We start from the raw sequence: 18,107 nt of genomic DNA, 5'->3' as shown, positions 1-18,107 counted from the left end.
GGCTCACGGCACCAGACGACCACACTGATAGACAAAACACCAAGGTCAGTATTCAAAAGTGACTCTTCATGACCCCGATAATGAGGCTGCATTATTACCTCCGAGTGACTATGATTATAGAAAATAGTATAAAATAGGTACATACGCACGATCGAGACGGGATGGCTCTAATTGACAAAACACGTTTGCAATTGTTTTGGACAACAAAGTGCTTTGACCTTAGCATGGATGTTGGATGCAGACGACACAGTATTATGTGGCGAAGGTATTCTTGAGGGAAGACTCTTCAATGTCACGTGGGACGCTAGGTTTACGATAAACGAGGTGGGTAATAGTAATATCCTCCAAGCCGAATTTCGACCATGGCGGCAGATCTCAATTGTGATCAGCCATCTACGCAGGAGTAGATTATTTCCCAAGTGTGTGCGCAGTACACAGGAGCACTCTCTGTTCCATCATTCTCGTAACCCAATGGAACGGATTGACCGAAACGACTGGAGAGAGCTAGGCGCAGGACCGAATGCTTTACATGCCCATCCGACAGCATGGATCGTTTCACTGTTTCGGACATCAGGTGATCAGCCTTCTATGTCCTAACCAAACTTAGAACGACAATTTAGAAACACAAATTGATGGTCCCACCCGGGAATCGAACCCGGGACCTCTGGATCATGAAGCGAAGCTTCTACCACTAAACCACAGAGGTAGGTCAAAAACGATATATAAATAAAGAAGTAAGTATCCAACCTTTGTACGATTTGTTCAATTAGTTCACGTCCTAGGTGCAGAAGTGCATTAAATGAAAGTTGGAGATCGCAGTTTAGGCCGGAGGTATACCTACCGCTGAAAAAGCTGCTGCCCACTTCCAATCTGGATGTATACGCCTAGGAACTATTAAAGGAGTTGTGTTGTTGATGTTCTACACTGGCAGACTCCACACACACGTGCGAACACTAGACATAATAACCTACAGCTATAGTAAGCTAAATTATGATTCAAGAAATAAAGCTCAATACCTAAGTTAAGCTCTAATTTAACTGCATGGAAAGATTTAAATAGAACACGTTACAGTAACAGCGTGATGGGACCGGCCTTGCGCGGGAGTGCTCCGTCAATATTAGCACAGCACGATTCTCTTTTGACTAAATTAATACCTTTAATTAAACTTTTTAATCTCAAATAGTCTCATCGCGACCCGGACGTAAAGCCGCTATTCTCACATGCAGAAACGCATTATCGTAAAAATCTAAATTTTACACTAGAAAAATGTAAGTATGTAAAGTAATAAAATAAACCAAGTTTTTTACTTGTTTGCTTACGTAAATTGCATAAAATTACCGCCTTAATAACTAAGCAGTAGGCCGTAGCAATAAACTATGCCGAGTATTCTCAATTCTCAAATTACATAAATACACTTATTACACATGTACGGAAACATAGTGATTCAAGCTCAATCTATAGGATGATTTATTATCAAGCTATGTCTTTAATCAAGGCGATATGTAGCGCTAATACGCTGCACTTAGTCATGTAAATGAGCGGAGACTAAGTGTTGGCAGGGTCTCGTATTTGCGGAGCGAACACTGCGTGACTTATAAATTGGCCTTCGCGAAGATGCCTGGCAGTTTGTGAGCTTGTAAAACATACACTCCGTAAATAAATTTAGCGAGACAACCTTGCTAGAGGGCAATGGGGTCGCTAAAAGTAATAATGCGGTATAATTCGACATGCTTTAGTCATAGATAATATAATTTACCTGTGTCCACCGCTTAGACTTCGACAGGTTCAATTTTAGTCTGCGAGACTGGAACATGAACATTAATAGTCCTGCATGTTAACAAAGTCAATAAATAAGTTATTAAATATACATTTTTCATACTCATATGCGTTATTTGACACTAATGGTGGTGTAATTCGTGTTAGATCACGGTTATATTTAGTTTTACATTAATTACATCTAAGTCATGAATATTAAACACGTGCTTAAAAAATATATCAAAACATTTATTAACTTGAAAACGTAACATTAATTGAATCAACCTTAGTCACTACGACATTCTCGATAAACATTTCATGCTTATGAATCAAATGGACAACATTTCATTTTCTTTACCCTATATTTTTATTAGCTATTCGGAAAGGTTATAAAAAATTAGAGGACCCATATTTTTTTATTTTGTATATAAATTAATTTTTGCATGTTATTTTTAACTTTAAAGTTAATTATTTTAAAACCGGAAGTGACATCACATATTAGGCTCAATTTTTATTTTTGTCTATTGCCTTAGTCTCGAAAAAAAACATAAATGACACTGACAAGTGACATTTAAACTTTGTTTACATGCCAACCAACAAATGGGTCATTTTCAAATGACATTGATATTTCTGATGATACAAAGTAGGTACTTATCATGTAAAAAATAAGCAGAAGAATTTTTTCAGCTGTGTAGACGATGGCATGCTCTGGGACATATTAAATAGAGGTCATCTCTTAATAAGTACTAACCTTTTTGTATGATAAATTAAAAAAATAGTCAGAAAGTGTCAGAACAGAATTTATGAAAATGACCCAAATAAACAACAACGACTCGATAAAACGTCAACGTCAATCAAAAATGAAAGTGACAGTTACTTTGTTTTTAAATCTATAGGCTTTGATCATCAAAATGCATCGCACCTGATGCATGACGTCATCAGCACTTTTTTACTATTTTATGATTTTCTCGAAAATGATACATCCAAAAAATACAAAAACATTTTTTTTGTGGCCTTGAGAGCTAAATCTCGAAATGGTTTTCGATTTAAAGCTGCTTTAGTTTTTTGAAATGTTGTCCATTGTTTGCTTAAATTAAAATGGTATATTTACATTACATGAGATAATCAGAGACTTATAAGAACATATTCAAAATGTTTTGAATCGAGACACAGACTGTAGTCAGTCATTAGTGCTTACGGTCTGGTGACCCCCCTCTCATAGTAACAATGTTTCTGAGAGGGTTCAGGTTTCTCTGCCTTTTACTGTACATAACTATGTGGACACGGCCTTGTTGTCGCCGCGGTTCACGGGGTTGATCTTGCAGGTGATCTTGTAGGACTCGACCATCTTCACGGAGTCTCGAACCAGCATCGTGGAGCGCACCGTGAACGAGTGCGAGAAGCACACGGACGCGTCACACAACGACGTATGGAACCCCAGGTAAAGACGGTAGTGGGTCTTATCCGTCTTCTGCTTAAGCTTCATCTCCACTCGACCGGGAAGTTTGGTACCTTTCTGCGTGCAGTTAATGAACTCGAAGTCTTCTAGCGTGACGTCTTTGTTGTTGTCGTCTCTGACGCAGATGTTCCAGACCTGCGGCGCGCCCGCCGTAAACTTTACATTCTTTGTATCCGTGTTATCTAAACTCACGTTGAAATAGATGATTAAGCTGCCACATTTTCGGTTCACAAACAGATCGTTCCTGTACAGAATCAAATTATCAGGTTCTGTAAATTTGGCCTCAGCCATTCGTACCTTAAACTCCTGACAGACATTCTTCGTAAGGTTAAGAAGTTTGATGCTGTGGTTGTTGGTGTCGGCTATATAGAGATACTTCCCGTCGACACTGACGGAGAGACCAGATGGTTCGCTGAAGGCGGCGGGGTCAGCGGTCTCGATCATGGTGGGGTGCAGCGTGGTGACTCGCTGCGTGGTCACGTCCACTCGCTTGAGCCGGTGGTTGTAGGTGTCGGCCACGTAGAGTGCTCGTGCCGCGTTGCAGTACGCCACGCCTAGAGGGTGCTGGAGCTTGGCTTCTGTGCCCACGTCGTCTACGTCGCCGAACGCGAATAGGTTCTGTGGGAAAGACAGGGGTTTGAGCTAGTAGGGACAGTTATATATGCTAAAAGTGAATAAAAAGATACCCTATTTAATATTTTGTTGTGAATTCTTAAAGGGTCTAAATTTTTTAGTTCCAAAAGGAATCGTCTGTACCTAAATGGGTTAGACCAAAAAGTTGTCAGGATATATCTAGATGCTTATTATGATATTCAACTTATTGGCTTACATTCTAAAACTTGACAGCCAGACAAAAACTTCTTTCTACAAATGATCCTTTAGGGGTACGGAATTATCTTAACCCATAAATGTATAATTTTTATTTTAAAATATAACAACACTTACCAAGGGGTTCTTGTCCCCGCCGCACAGGCTGGACACCTGCCCCGTGCTCAACGCAAGTCGCCTGATGGAAGAGCTCTCGGAATCCGCTATGAACACTTCCGAGTTGCTTCCTGCGAGAGAAAACTTTGCATTAGCACAAACAGCGCATATTATGCCTCATAAGTACTAGTATATAAGTACTTACAGGAAAGGTAGCAGTGCATTATTACAGCACCCACTGATCTCTTCACTGTTATTTTAGATAAAATGTAGGTAGATTAGTATACAGAGTAGTTATTTTAGATAAAGTGTAGTAGGTAGTAATTAGAAGGCGGGCTTTTATTATTAAGTATTCTTTCGGGCCCTGCCTTATTTTTGGTAGTTTAGCCAGAGAACTACCTGCTGTCGTCTGATAAATATCTGGACTTCAAGAAAGTAAGAGAATGGATATGTTTTTAAATATTAAGTACTTTAGTTATATTTAGTTTTTGAATTACTTTAATTTTCATAATAGTGACACTGCACTGTCCGAGTTTTTTATCCCTAAAGTTATTGGCTGATAATCATAAAGTTTCCATCTACGTACCGCTCCGGAGCGCGAGCCCCGAGGGCTGCGCGAAGGCGGCGGTGTTGGGGTACGCGCTGTTGCGCGCCGCCTCCGCGCCCGAGCCCGCGATGCACACGCATGTACCTGCACAGACAATTATTATTATTATATTATTGAACAAACATGTATATAAATAATTGTATCATATTATCATACATCATAAGAAGTGTTCAGTATGTATTGGTACTTGTATGAGTAGAAAATATTGTATGTGAATAAAAGGGACATCGGTAATCTAATTACCGGTAATTAGATTACCGGTAATTAAAGGGACATCCCTTTTATTCGGGAGATAAAATTGAAATCGTAACCTTTTAACTCGGACATATTGCTCTACCAGGTTTAGGATTACATGGATACCAGTAAGATAGTGTGAAAAGTGCCTCACAAGAATTAATACAATGTGAAAATTGCCACCGGATGAGATCCAACATGTGATATATGACAAACCAAAAAAGCATGTCACGAATGTAACATCCGCAGTTACAATTATACTCATGAGTGCAATATCCGCAGGCATACCTTCCGTGTAAGTCTTGTACTTCCACCAGATGGTGGTGTCGAGAAACAGTGCCCAGATCTGGTGCGAGCCCGCGCAGGCTATCAGCAGCACGCGCCGCTTGCTGTCCTTCTTGTCCTTCTCTGAAATAACACAGAATAATGTAGAAGAGCGTGAAAAGAGGTTCCATCAATATTCCAAACATCCAAAATGGTTTTACTTTTTAATTTTTATACTTTACACGAACTTAGGCTCGGGCATGATCTGAGGTTTCATAAATACTTTAAATGGTTTTACTTTAATCTCTTATACTTCACTCGAACTCTGGACATGATCTGTCGTTGATTGAATCTCACATCGCTAAACGAGAAGACGCAATTATGTGCACACACGTAATAATTATGTGCAATGTGAAATGTGTGTGTATAAATTTTAAAACTCATTTTAAATTACAAATACAAATCGTGCCGTCTACCCTCTCACCTTTATCCTCCTCCTTGATATCTTTGACTTCTTTCTCCGGTTCCTTGGTCCCTGGCACCGGCGGCGGCGGCGGCGGAGGCTGCGCGCGGACGGACATGTCCATGTCGGGCGTGGTGAACAGAGACACGTCCCAGGGAGAGGAGAGGGACTGCAGGCCGAGGCATTTGCCGCCTGGAATGGGTTGTTTTGTTACTGCTTGCAGTATGGGAACTGTTAGAAGGAATTATTCACAACAGCTTTGTGGCCGCACTCTTATCTCGAGGAATAACACAGAATAGAAGAAAGTTGTCTATGACATGTCTTGTCTATGGACTGAGCGTTTTCTGACGTTTCCGGCACTTGATTCGCGAGCATGAGTTACGCATGATTCATGGAAAACTAATCCTATTGAATACCATAAATAAAAGTAATGTGAGTTAATATTTCTATCTTTATTAGTACCTATTATATTTCGTAGTACTTTTCGACAGTGTGATTTTTAGTAAATTTTAAAGGCAGGCATATTATTGCCAGACTATCTCGGCTGAGACTGAGATAACTACAGTGTTATCAAGATTCTGTGTTTAAAATAAATATCGGGCATGAAAATACATAGACATAGAGAGCGATTTTAAAGCAATCCATTTTTTAAAAATTGAGAAAATAGACTAACAAAAATCGCACTTATTTTAACAGAATAAGATAAATTATTGGGGCCGCCAATTTAAAAAAAAGACCAATTAATCGTTCATCTACATACCTTGGTCTCCATGTTCCGACTGCTTCCCGTTCCCAGCCAGTGTGTCCACGGCCCCATCATCGAGGTGTAAAGCTCTGAGCGCGTGGTTGTTGGTGTCGCACACTGCTAGCACACTGCCAGACAGCCAACACACGCCTTGCGGCGAGTTGAATAGCGCCTCTGATATCTCTGCGAGGGTAAATTTATGGTGGATTATGTAGTTGGCTGGTTAGATTCTAGACCGGGAACGAAAGGTAAATTATTTAAATTTCTTTCTTTATTTTTCCTCTCTCTGGCTTAGCCTCTCTTTTCGTCATGTAAATAAAAGAAAAGAAATAAAAAAAATAAACTTACTGCCATCTTTGAATCCAGGTTCTGGTCCTCCAACAATTCGTATGATTTGTCCAGAGCAGTCAGTGAGGACTACTCTGTGGTGACCTGTGTCAGATATAGCTAAGAAAGGCTCTTCGGATCTACCTCGGTAGAATGGGTTTAGCGCCACCTAGAAACACAAATGTAAATAGTAATCTAAATAGTGACTCCACAAAACAGGGATGCTAGATAAGTGATATAAGAGTATACATTGTGCAGTGTGTGAGTAAGAGGGAATGATTAAGTGGTGGCAAATCTTCTTATTTGTAGGAAATATATCCCCTTTTTCTGTTGGAGTTAATTACCTTGCTTGGAAAACGCAGCAGTGTATCGTCTTTGGTTTTCAAATGCTTGGCAGGTGCAATAGGTAGTGCAGCCGTGGACAAGCGGGATCCAAAGTGCTTCAGGGCTGCCCCAACATATGACACCAGCAGGTCTCTATGCCCTTCTCCGGTTAACACAAATATTGGTTTGTTACCCGGCCCTGGAACAGATGTAACAATATATTATGATATTGACAAAGTTAATATATTATTCCAATGAACATAGTATTACTTTCAGATTTTCAAACTACTCATTCATACTGCTAGTTTGTTTTTTCAATCATACTAGTGAACTATGTCCAGCTGTGGACTGCTATATGCTGATGATGATGACAGATTTATAGTTATTATTTTATTTAGTTATTTAATCAATTCTTTAATGATCTTAAGATCAATGAAGTAAATCAATTTTTGTAATGATTGCATATACATTGCATAGCAATTTTGGTGAACATTATATTTTTACTGTTGATTATGCCAAATCACTCACCTAAAACAACAAGGGTAGGCCAGCAGTGTATGCCGAGGGCCTCCCAAGTGGCGCTGTCGGCATCATTGACCACCGGGTGCTTGATTCCATATCTCTCCACCGCTGCCGAGATATTGGCAGACTCCTTCTCATTGGAAAACTTGGCGCAGTGAACACCTATCTAAAAGATTAACATAAATAAATTAGTGAATAGAATAAGGCTAATTGTGGAATTGACACAAAATGTTTTTTGAGAAAAACTTATTAAAAGAAAGTTAAACTATTACAGTACAAGTTTTAAATGGAATGGAAGCAACAGAAATCAAGAAACCTTAGCATTTTTATTTCCAACACATAAAGCTACTTACAACTACTAAGCCATCCTCCACTTTGTATATCTTCTCCAAGTGAGCCAAGTCCGGAAGTACATGGTAACAGTTGATGCAGCAGTATGTCCAGAAGTCTAGGACCACCACCTTGTCCACACAGTGATATGCCAGTGAAATACGCTCCGACACATTCACCCATTCCAGATCTGAAAACAGCACAGCAAAAAAGTTGGTTACTGGGTCATCTTTGAAAGAAATTATAGCTATTCTAAATAAACTCAGGTATATGAACATACTTCGTTTAAAATCGTCTACGCCAGTCATAGTGCCCCATACTTTCTTGATATGATTAGTGAGGAGGGTTTCTTTCTCGGCTTCCTCCGTAGCGGCGCTCAGAGCAGCATTCAACTCCATACAAGAGTTTGCAACATAATCTAGAGGGCTTGAATCCATTTTGACTGTTTACGAATTATCTCAGTCTCAGCCGAGATAGTTGCAGTATTACTGAAGCCGGTGTTAATCTAAATTTAACAAACACAAACAACCATAAAACAAGTTTACCAAATATTTATTTTTTGACGATGACGAATTTTACGAAAAAAAGATCTCGAGATGTCATTACGTCAATGTCTTTTAGTTTTTCTGTGGTGAATCTTGGTCTATGTGTGACATACTGAGCAGCAAGTGACAGACGACAGTTTATCTACTCTGTGGTTGTCGTTATCTGTGAACGTCGTGACTGTCAAAGATTGTTGGAAATTCAATTTATTTGTTTTTGTTTGTTTCAAAGTAATTTGTCTTCTCATTTAATTAGAATATCCAGTTGATTGTAAAGCTATGCACCAGGATGGATGCAATGTTTGATATTTGCTACCTAGCTTCCGAGGGAAATAACTGTGAACCCGATGATATTCCCCAAACAAAGGAGAATGTGTGGATATTGGGGAAAAAGTACAGCGCGATTCAAGGTTGGTGTCCTCTATTTACTGTCGATAAACACGCAATAACATTATAACTGATTAATGTATAAATACTCCAACAGATCTGGATCGTATACGTCGTGATATAACGTCAATTATCTGGTGCACTTATCGGAAGGGTTTCGTGTCCATTGGGGACGAGGGTCTGACCTCTGACAAGGGATGGGGTTGCATGCTGCGCTGCGGACAGATGGTCCTCGGAGTGGCGCTGATCAGAGTCCATTTGTCTACTGATTGGGTATGGACTCCTGAAACTAGGTAAGATGTAATATTTGGAATGGTTTAGTAAAATAAAATATAATTTTAAAAAATCTATTTGGAATTTTAGAAACTGAGGAGAAGAAATAGTAACCCAATTCAGTAACAGTTATTATTACATTCCTTAAACTATTTTGGTTGCAGAGATCCAACATATTTGAAGATAATTCAGAGGTTTGAAGAAAGGAAGCAGGCTCCGTATTCTATTCACCAAGTGGCCTTAATGGGGGCCTGTGAGGGCAAAGATGTTGGCCAGTGGTTTGGACCTAACACTATAGCACAAGTTCTTAGGTAAGCCAAATAGGTAAATAATCTAGATCCAACAAAGTTTGTTTAACTGAACTGAACCTGGTTTAATTATTGATTTATTTGTTTCAGGAAATTAGTAGTTTTTGATAAATGGAGCTCTCTGGTGATCCATGTGGCATTAGATAACACAGTTGTTAAAGAAGACATTTGTAAGTAACCTCATATTTTGATGTAATAAAAATCGATTCTAATACAGCATAATAACATGTACTTATATTCTATAGTAAAATATACAAAGGATTAATTTACCTCCACAGTACAACAATGCACAGTGAAGAATGACAGAGGAGACACTTCCACATCCAGTGATTCTGTGTTCATCTCAGATTGGATGCCTTTACTGTTGATAGTGCCTTTGAGACTAGGACTGAGTGAGATAAACCCTATTTACATTGAAGGATTGAAGGTAAATAATCAATTACTCTTAATTTTTACATGTGATCATGCACCAGATAGATCCAGGCAATGTTGTCCAGGACAATACTATGTATACTATACTTCCTTGAAACCATCCCCATTTATACTACTTCATTCCAAAAGGCATTCATGATTTAGGTTAGTAAAATATTAAATTGTTTCAGATTTGTTTCCAATCTCCACAATCGATTGGTGTGATTGGAGGAAAACCAAATCAGGCTTTGTATCTGGTGGGCTGCGTCGGAGATGAAGTCATTTACTTGGACCCACACACTACACAAAAGTCTGGCCTTATTGAGGTACATTGCAGTAGAAAACTTGGACTTATAAATTACAGTTTCTATAAAACAGAGTTTTCAAAGCTAGTATGCATATAAATTTCATATCAAAGTAAAAAGCTAAACAGATTCTTATCTGCCTAACAGGAAATTCCATATATGAATAATTTTCCGCATTATGTAATGAATGAGGCAAAATTATAAATTGTTTTTAAATACCATTGCTATTGACATAGCTGTAAAGTGAAATAAAAAACCAGCTGCATTATGTTCTGAATTTGCATTTCATTTTAATGTAAGTATGTATAAATATGTATATTTAAATTTTCAGAATAAGCTGACGGATGAACAGAAGGAAATGGATTGTTCCTATCACTGCAAGTATGCATCGAGAATACCGATCCTGGCGATGGACCCTTCAGTAGCTGTCGTAAGTCCATATTGCACTTCATTTATTACATGCCATCGCAGATTCACTTTGTTTCCTTGCTGCAATAAACATAAACATAATACAAGTGTTCTTTTAATACAGGTATTAATTGTAACGCATGCGTGATTAAATCCGCACGCTATTAAAACACCCTAAAAAGTCTATCTTTTGACACAAAATACCTACAGAAATATAATATTTTTAATAATAATTTCAACTATCTCAACAGCTCCAGCATAATAAATACATCCATTATTCCTCTCCCCGCAGTGCTTCCTCTGCCGCACCCGCTCCGACTTCGACGAGCTCTGCGCCGCGATGCAGCAGCGGCTGATGAAGGAGAGCCAGCCGCTGTTCGAGCTGTGCGACCAGCGGCCCGCGCACTGGCCGCCCGCCGCCGCCGCCGCCGGGCAGGACGACGCGGGGAACACTTCCATATTTACAGGTGATTCTATGTTTATTTACAGGTGATTTCATTGGCGTTATGTTATGAGTGGGTAATTTTATGAAGTCACATTAAAAATACAATTTGATTTGAAATATCGAATCTACTGTGTCTAAGTAGGTCTTCTATGATTAAATGATAAAAATAACTTAATTAAATGAGCTCTAAGAAAGCTTCTAATTGAAATGGCTAAAATTGACTCTGTATAACATATTTTTAAACCTGGGGGCGGGCTACGTATCTGACAAGGAAATTTATTTTAACCCACGTACTGCGATTCAAAAGATTTAATAAATGTCGTCTTTATTACCTTTACTTAGCGGGTGACGTATGGCGAGATGGAGTGATTTACAAGCCAATAAACAAAACAGCATCGCAGTCATTAATTGTATGTAATTTCGTTTTCAGAGTTTGAGGATGTGGACCGACAGTTTGATGACTCCGACGACGAGTTTGAGATTCTTTGAGGAAAACAAAGAAATAAGTACCTTTAAGATATATTTAGCGGTATAGTATGCAGATACGTTACAAGGAAGCGGATGTATAAAGATGCGCGCAAAAATATCGACCCCTTTTATGCTTTACTATAAACAATTATTCTTCATGCGTTAATTACGATTAATAACTTAATTGAAAAATTATGGAATTGAAATTAATTTCTGCTCTGAAGTCCAGAAAAAATCAGGTTCTTTAAATTTATTTTGGTAGGTACTTGTTTAATTTGCTGATATAATTCGAATAGGGTCGATATTTTTATTAGTTGTCTGCTTGTTAATTGCTGCTGATAATTAATTGAGTACCTACCTTTGGCCGGTCTTGAAGCAACAAATAATAAATTTTATTAAGACTGTCAGAACTTAGTGGTAAAATATTAAGAACTTAATGGTCAGAAATAAATAAGTTAGAGTTTACATAATTTAATTTTGTTGCTTTATAACAAGCCATATTGTTATTAGACTGAGATGGGATGGTTTTTAATTTGTTATATGCACAAGTTGCGATTATATATATTTTCTATACATATACCGACTACTACGTAGGTACGTATATCCTCCGTTTGTAGCCCGCTACTAGCGCCACTACTTTCATACATCAGGATCTACTACAACAGAGCTCAAACTAAACTACAATTTTGAATCGAAATGTGTAGTAACACGAAAACATCTACTATTATACATAATATAGTTAGTTTACGTATATTGTAAAGGGTTTAATAATAATAACATTCCTATTTTTGTTTTTTCTTCAACCAGTTTCTTTACATTATGTTATTTTCTAGTCAGTCATAGAATGCTGATTCTCTTTTATATGTTTTACAAATACCTATTTTGTTGCAAGTTTTAATTTCAGTTTTATCTAGATTAGTTATTTTTAGCTCTTAGGTACTTTTCTTATGTTATCATTATCAAAAAGTTCTATTAGTTACTTATATTAGCTACAGTGCCACATGACTTCAAGGTTCCGTCGTTTGCCTTAAGAGTTTAGTGAAATAGCCAATGATTCGCAGGAACCTGCAATTAACAAGTTGTTTTCTGTTGGACAAATCTGAGATTTCCAATGTAAATTTTATCGTGTCATATTGTACCTTCATGAATTTGTATGTATTTAAATATATTTAGGTAGATAGAAGTATGATTTTAGTTGTTTATAAAATAAGATATATAAGTTAGCTTGTTGTTGAGTGTAATAAACTCCGGTTCAAATGTGAATTTTACATACTTTAATTTTGGTTTGGACAGAAGTAGCCAAAGACGACACTCAATATTTTTATACCGAAACAAATAAACTTATAAAATATTTTTGTTGTTGTATCATTGTCTATAAATCTGAAGCTAGTAGGTATGTGGTATCAGCCTGGGTATCTAAAGATATAATTATGTACTATGTAATTGAATAACATCTCTATCTAAACAAAAATAAAACAAAATGTTACAGATTGCCATTTATTAAGCTATAAGACTTTGGTAAAATATATTTATAAACAGCCAAAGGTCACATAATCACATATAACTTCTAAAATAACATTAGGCAAGAACAACCCAACCAAATTAAAATGCTATAACTCATTGGGGATGAAGTACGTAAGTATTCTATTTATAATGGTAATGGCACATGTTTTTTTCCTGGACATCTTAAGTAGGTAAGTACCTATAGGTACAGTGGCGTCACCTTACCCATATACAAGACTTGCATTTGATATTTGAGATTTCTTCACAAATGAAGGACAATTCGAAGTCCAAAGTGAAAACCTAGCGAGTCCCGCACTGTACTATTTATCCTGACAGTTTTTGGCACCGAATCAGTTGAGGTCTGGGGTGCACCTGTATATCTACAGGGTTATGATACTAAAAGTCCTGATTAGATTCTTTAGAAATATGATTAAATGAGGACTGTATTTATAAAATACGGCTCTTCAAAACTTATATCTCTATTTTAAACTCTCTTACCATTATTCAACATGGTTTGGAAAGCTTTGACATGTGATGATTATGTACAGCATACAGCAAACATAAATTAGTTGTAAATGAATATAAATCAATATTTTAAAATAGTTATGGGGCATCCTGTGGTAGGTACTTGGAGTGCCGAGTATGAGTTTTTGCGCTCAAGTGCAAGTTAGAAACAAACAATATCACTGCCATTACAAAATTTACAAGGTCCCACAATCCGCATGACTAAAACCGAACACCGAATACTACATCAAACATTGTATAAAAGCTATGATTGCATGTTGGTAAGAGTTGTAGATCATTAAAATGCAAATATTATAATGAACACACAAATTTATATAATATAGTATTATGTATTTACTTAATCAAATAGGATGTATTAGATACCTAACTATAGATAACATTATGCAAGTATATATAATATCTAATTACATTCATTGACACATAATAAATATGGTAAGTAAAATACTACTTGTAGAGATACCATGAAACATCAATTTAGAGATGCTTAAAATTCTATACCATGAATAATCCACAACATACAATAGTTTAAAGTGTATTAGTAAACACTGGTTTATAGTATTTTCAAAAGACTATACATATTCATAATCTCCAAGGTAATAATTAGAATAATCGTTCCCTTTCATTGTCCATGAAAATGACTGTTAGAAAATTTTCGAATTCACAATCACAACCATCTATAAATTCAAAACATTGATTTCAAAAATATTAATTTTATATATTTTTTATATCTATTGGACACTTATTTACACTCTCATATTATAATGGTAACTAAATATGAATTATGATCTGTACAGCATACAGCCAGTTTGACATCATTCACAACATTTACTGCAAACTTAAGAATGCAAAAACATGGTGGTGCAAGTCATTGTGTGACTACACAGATTTATCAGTGTTTTTAAAATACTGCTTACGTATATATGCACATTTCACACTGGTAGTTTCTATTTCTTCTACTAACTATCCACTATTTTGAATGTGGGTTTAATGGTGTTTCATTTTGATACATAAAGAAAATATATTATTAGGTATACTATACAATCAGTAAAAGTGGAAAAGATTTCATGATAAGATTATTAAAGCAGGAGTAAAATTGTTAATCACATAATATTCTTAAAGACTTGATGACAAACAGACAGCCCATAAAGCATCCACTGTAGGACATGGACCTCCTCCAAGATTGGAGTGTTATTGCCATAAAACACTTGGGAGGCTGATTTGAGACATTTAAAGACTATGCTAAAGATTTATTGAGGAAATTTATTACCAAAACAGTGATGTTGTCCACTGATCCTCTGTAATATGCTTGAAGTGTCAAGCTCTTAGCTCCAAAGTCTGGTTCATCTAATCTTTCCTTAACAAATTTGATAGCTTCCTCATTGGTAAAAGTGTCCCATAGTCCATCAGAGGCCAAAATGACAAACATGGGCTTGTGGTCACTCACATCAAATGTGAGAATGTCGGGGTCGGCAATCACAAACTTCTTGTCCTTAAGTGGGTAGTCCCCCATGGCCCTGGAGGTGGCTAGTATTCCTGCCACCCTCCATACTCCATTGAACGCAATATAGCCACCTGCTGCCTCAATCCTCTTTTGTTCACGGACCTAAAAGATATATAAAATAATATGTTATAGCTGACAAATAAAATAGGGGGCAAGCTAAATTCTAAACAGGCAATCAAAGAAAAGATATAAGATCAAATAAATTACTATCAAAATTTCATTATTTAAAAGTGATAGGTCTTATTCTAGTAATAAGGAAATTATTAATACCTGCTGCGGTTTGTGGTCAAATGAGACAGGTATGGCATTCCCCTTGGAGTCGCACATGACCCCGCGGGAGTCCCCAACATTGGCTACATACAGCTGGTTGCCCTCCATGATGGCAATGAGGGCCGTGGTCCCCGCCACATTCATTGACTTCTTAGCTGCTGCCACAAGCAATCTATCTGCTGACAGAACCTCATCTGTCATCAACTTCCCATAGTTGATCTTACCCTTATTTATGTAGCTTGACAAAGGGACCTGAACATTATGAATTGGCTGAGTGGAAGGTCGCACTTCTCTTGTAATGATAGGCCTGTTTCTAGACAGTTGGGCCAGTAATTGAGGGTCCGTTATTTCTTTCTTTGAAGTGTCATCCACTGAGCCTACCTTTTTAAAGCTGGTCTTTCTTTCCACACTGATACTGCTTTCTTCTTTAGGCTTTGGCTCATCGGGACTTTCTTTTGGTGGTGTTGTTGTAATTTTACCATCCTTAAAATCATTTAACTCCACAATTTTATTAAATAGGTTCTGAATTAGGTGGTCTCTGGCATAGTTCGCAGCAAAGTCGCCGCCATGACCGTCGAAAATGGCAAATAGTGAAACACCTGTGTTGTTTATATTCTCATTGATTATGAATCTGTCTTCCATGTGCATTCTCCTGCCTTTGATTGCATAAGCTGCACTTTGTGAGGCTTTCAGCTCCCAGCTCTGCTTGTCAGCATCTGAGCCGTCCATTAGTTTCATGCGTTGGACGGCGGTCATAGGACTCATTGCATGCGAGAGCCTGCTCAGAAGTGCCCGACTCCATAGTTCGATTGTTTGCAAATACATGAAGAAAAGTATAAACGCAAGAGTGCAGACCACGACTTCAGAACGCAGTAAATAAAGACGCACCATTTTCCATAAATAGCTCACCGGAGCATCAATGGGAACACTACTCGTTAATCGAGAGACGATTTTCATAAAAGACAAGTATGTTTGCTCTATTACTCTATCCTCTAATTCGTCTTCCATGTCCACTGTGTTAAATGCTCAATAGTTACGGAAATCAGCACATTCATATACTTTTCACTTAATTATTGCGAAAGTCTGTACAAAAATAATAAAACCTGAAATTTCGCTTCAACTAAAATCGAATAGCTGCTGTCAGTGTCAACCCTCTGTCAACTGTCACATCACATTAGACGTCAAGTATATGCAACATTTTTTCTGCGGTAGCGTAGAGAACCTGTGGATGTCGAAAAAAAATACATTTCTATCAATGTCGAAGGTGTTCTTATTCTGAGCGTTACCCACAATCGAGCACCGTGTATAGCATCATAGATGCATCCTAGACTTTCTAGAGCTACAACTACAAACTGTAAATAACTTCCTCTGAGCAATTTAATCTAAATTAGTGATGTAACGAATGTGTGTTTTTGGACATTCGCGAATGCGAATATCTGATATCGACATTCGCGAATGCGAATGCGAATATTCAGTTTGTGTTAAAATTTGGGGCCATTTGCATGGTTTGGTGACTATCTAGTACTGGACGAGGTACATTCCGTTCAAGACGCATTCCGAATCAGACTAGCCAATAATTGTCGCAGTTTTTTTTAAAGTACACTTTAGTTAGCCCCGTAACTGTTACGACACATTGCGACTGTGTGCGGTTTCTGAGGACGACTTACACGAAACATTTAAATCTATGGCTGTCTTGCTCTGACACTTCAGGGTTATTGGTAAAGTAGACCTGATCCTTTCAAGAGGTGATAGAGGAAGACATTTTCAGTCGATTGAACCCTATAATGCATTGTCCGAAACTTAACCATTTCTAACATATTGAATATGTAAGTTTTTAAAATTTAAGCTTAAAACTGAAAATAAAAAAAAACTATTTCAATAACTTTTTTGGTTGTTTTGCATAAATAAGTGCATTAATTGACTTAAATTAGACACAATACCTCAAAATAGTTAAACATTAAAAAAATATACAAAACGTAAAAACAAATAAGTTAAATTAAAAAAAAATTCATATGAAATTTTTTTGTGCACTTCAGCTTAAAAACATTGTCAACTTATAAGCTTTCAAATAAGATATTTCAATATCAAAACGATTTAGGTATCACTAAGATATGGCCAAAACAACCAGAGAAATCGGAGAAAACTCAATAGAGGTTTCCATACTAAAGTCAACAGGACTGAAAACAATCACACTTTTTACCTTTAAATTGGGCTAATATTGTTAGTTTTCCTATTGAATTTTGCCCGCCTGTGCTGGTTGTTTTGGCCATAATATGTTGGTGATACCTAAATCGATTTGATATTGAAATATCTTATTTGAAAGCTTATAAGTTGATAATGTTTTAAAGCTGAAGTGCGCAAAAAATTGTCGTATGATATTCTTTTTAAATTGAACTTTTTTTTACGTTGTGAATATTAAAAAAAAATGTTTAACTCTTTTGAGGTAAGTATTATAGTGCCACAATCTTATCTGTTCCGGTGACGGCATCGCTGTGATCGAATCCAGTGGTGCCATCGATAAAATTTTGCCTATTTGTGGTTTAAACGACAATGCATTTCTGCTATTGCCTATTTAATAATTAGGTACATTCATAAGTATACATAAATCAAAATAAGATAAGAAAAAAAAAAAAAAAAAAAACACGCACTCACGCCTTGTACTAATGTACTCCCTTGCGGGGTAGGCAGAGGTGCATTGCTGCACCCACTTTTCGCCAGAGTGTTATGTTAGTCCCAATGTAATAGGGGGCGGGCCTATTGCCATTCTACGGGCACATCCAAGACCTGAGAACAAATATCTGTGTTTA

At 37.2% G+C, this 18,107-nt stretch overlaps 3 protein-coding genes across 3 annotated transcripts; 1 reads left to right on the top strand and 2 right to left on the bottom strand.

The window, feature by feature from the left end:
- Positions 1-2,748: 2,748 nt before the first annotated feature.
- Positions 2,749-8,541, bottom strand: LOC105382492 (NHL repeat-containing protein 2). Its single transcript, XM_048631041.1, has 11 exons — positions 8,235-8,541; positions 7,978-8,144; positions 7,631-7,790; positions 7,123-7,301; positions 6,800-6,947; positions 6,467-6,634; positions 5,728-5,898; positions 5,268-5,387; positions 4,725-4,829; positions 4,160-4,269; positions 2,749-3,832 (listed from the first exon to the last, which is right to left on the bottom strand). Exons 1-11 carry the CDS (start codon positions 8,389-8,391, stop codon positions 3,029-3,031), a joined length of 2,289 nt encoding a protein of 762 aa, XP_048486998.1. The 5' UTR covers positions 8,392-8,541; the 3' UTR covers positions 2,749-3,028.
- Positions 8,542-8,649: 108 nt separating this feature from the next.
- Positions 8,650-11,853, top strand: LOC105382433 (cysteine protease ATG4B). Its single transcript, XM_048631077.1, has 9 exons — positions 8,650-8,906; positions 8,981-9,176; positions 9,321-9,467; positions 9,555-9,634; positions 9,743-9,891; positions 10,067-10,201; positions 10,512-10,610; positions 10,881-11,055; positions 11,464-11,853. The coding sequence occupies exons 1-9, from the start codon at positions 8,786-8,788 to the stop codon at positions 11,520-11,522; spliced, it is 1,161 nt and encodes a 386-aa protein (XP_048487034.1). The 5' UTR covers positions 8,650-8,785; the 3' UTR covers positions 11,523-11,853.
- Positions 11,854-12,984: 1,131 nt separating this feature from the next.
- Positions 12,985-16,451, bottom strand: LOC105382432 (protein phosphatase 1L). Its single transcript, XM_011552311.3, has 2 exons — positions 15,301-16,451; positions 12,985-15,132 (listed from the first exon to the last, which is right to left on the bottom strand). Exons 1-2 carry the CDS (start codon positions 16,306-16,308, stop codon positions 14,764-14,766), a joined length of 1,377 nt encoding a protein of 458 aa, XP_011550613.2. The 5' UTR covers positions 16,309-16,451; the 3' UTR covers positions 12,985-14,763.
- Positions 16,452-18,107: the final 1,656 nt, after the last annotated feature.

Source organism: Plutella xylostella, chromosome 4, assembly GCF_932276165.1.
Source record: "Plutella xylostella chromosome 4, ilPluXylo3.1, whole genome shotgun sequence".
Classification (NCBI taxonomy): Eukaryota; Metazoa; Arthropoda; class Insecta; order Lepidoptera; family Plutellidae; genus Plutella; species Plutella xylostella.
The sequence above is the reverse complement of the archived record's forward strand: the minus strand, read 5'-3'. Positions and strand labels throughout refer to the sequence as shown.

Excerpts from the sequence above, each read along its gene's own strand:
- LOC105382433 (XM_048631077.1), top strand. The coding sequence starts at position 8,786 with ATGGATGCAATGTTTGATATTTGCTACCTAGCTTCCGAGGGAAATAAC. Across the intron at positions 10,611-10,880 it reads TGGACCCTTCAGTAGCTGTC|TGCTTCCTCTGCCGCACCCG; the intron begins GTAAGTCCATAT and ends CTCTCCCCGCAG. Across the intron at positions 11,056-11,463 it reads GAACACTTCCATATTTACAG|AGTTTGAGGATGTGGACCGA; the intron begins GTGATTCTATGT and ends TTTCGTTTTCAG.
- LOC105382492 (XM_048631041.1), bottom strand. The coding sequence starts at position 8,391 with ATGGATTCAAGCCCTCTAGATTATGTTGCAAACTCTTGTATGGAGTTG. Across the intron at positions 5,899-6,466 it reads GTCGGAACATGGAGACCAAG|GCGGCAAATGCCTCGGCCTG; the intron begins GTATGTAGATGA and ends AACCCATTCCAG. Across the intron at positions 3,833-4,159 it reads GCGGGGACAAGAACCCCTTG|AACCTATTCGCGTTCGGCGA; the intron begins GTAAGTGTTGTT and ends TCTTTCCCACAG.
- LOC105382432 (XM_011552311.3), bottom strand. The coding sequence starts at position 16,308 with ATGGAAGACGAATTAGAGGATAGAGTAATAGAGCAAACATACTTGTCT. Across the intron at positions 15,133-15,300 it reads TTGACCACAAACCGCAGCAG|GTCCGTGAACAAAAGAGGAT; the intron begins GTATTAATAATT and ends TATATCTTTTAG.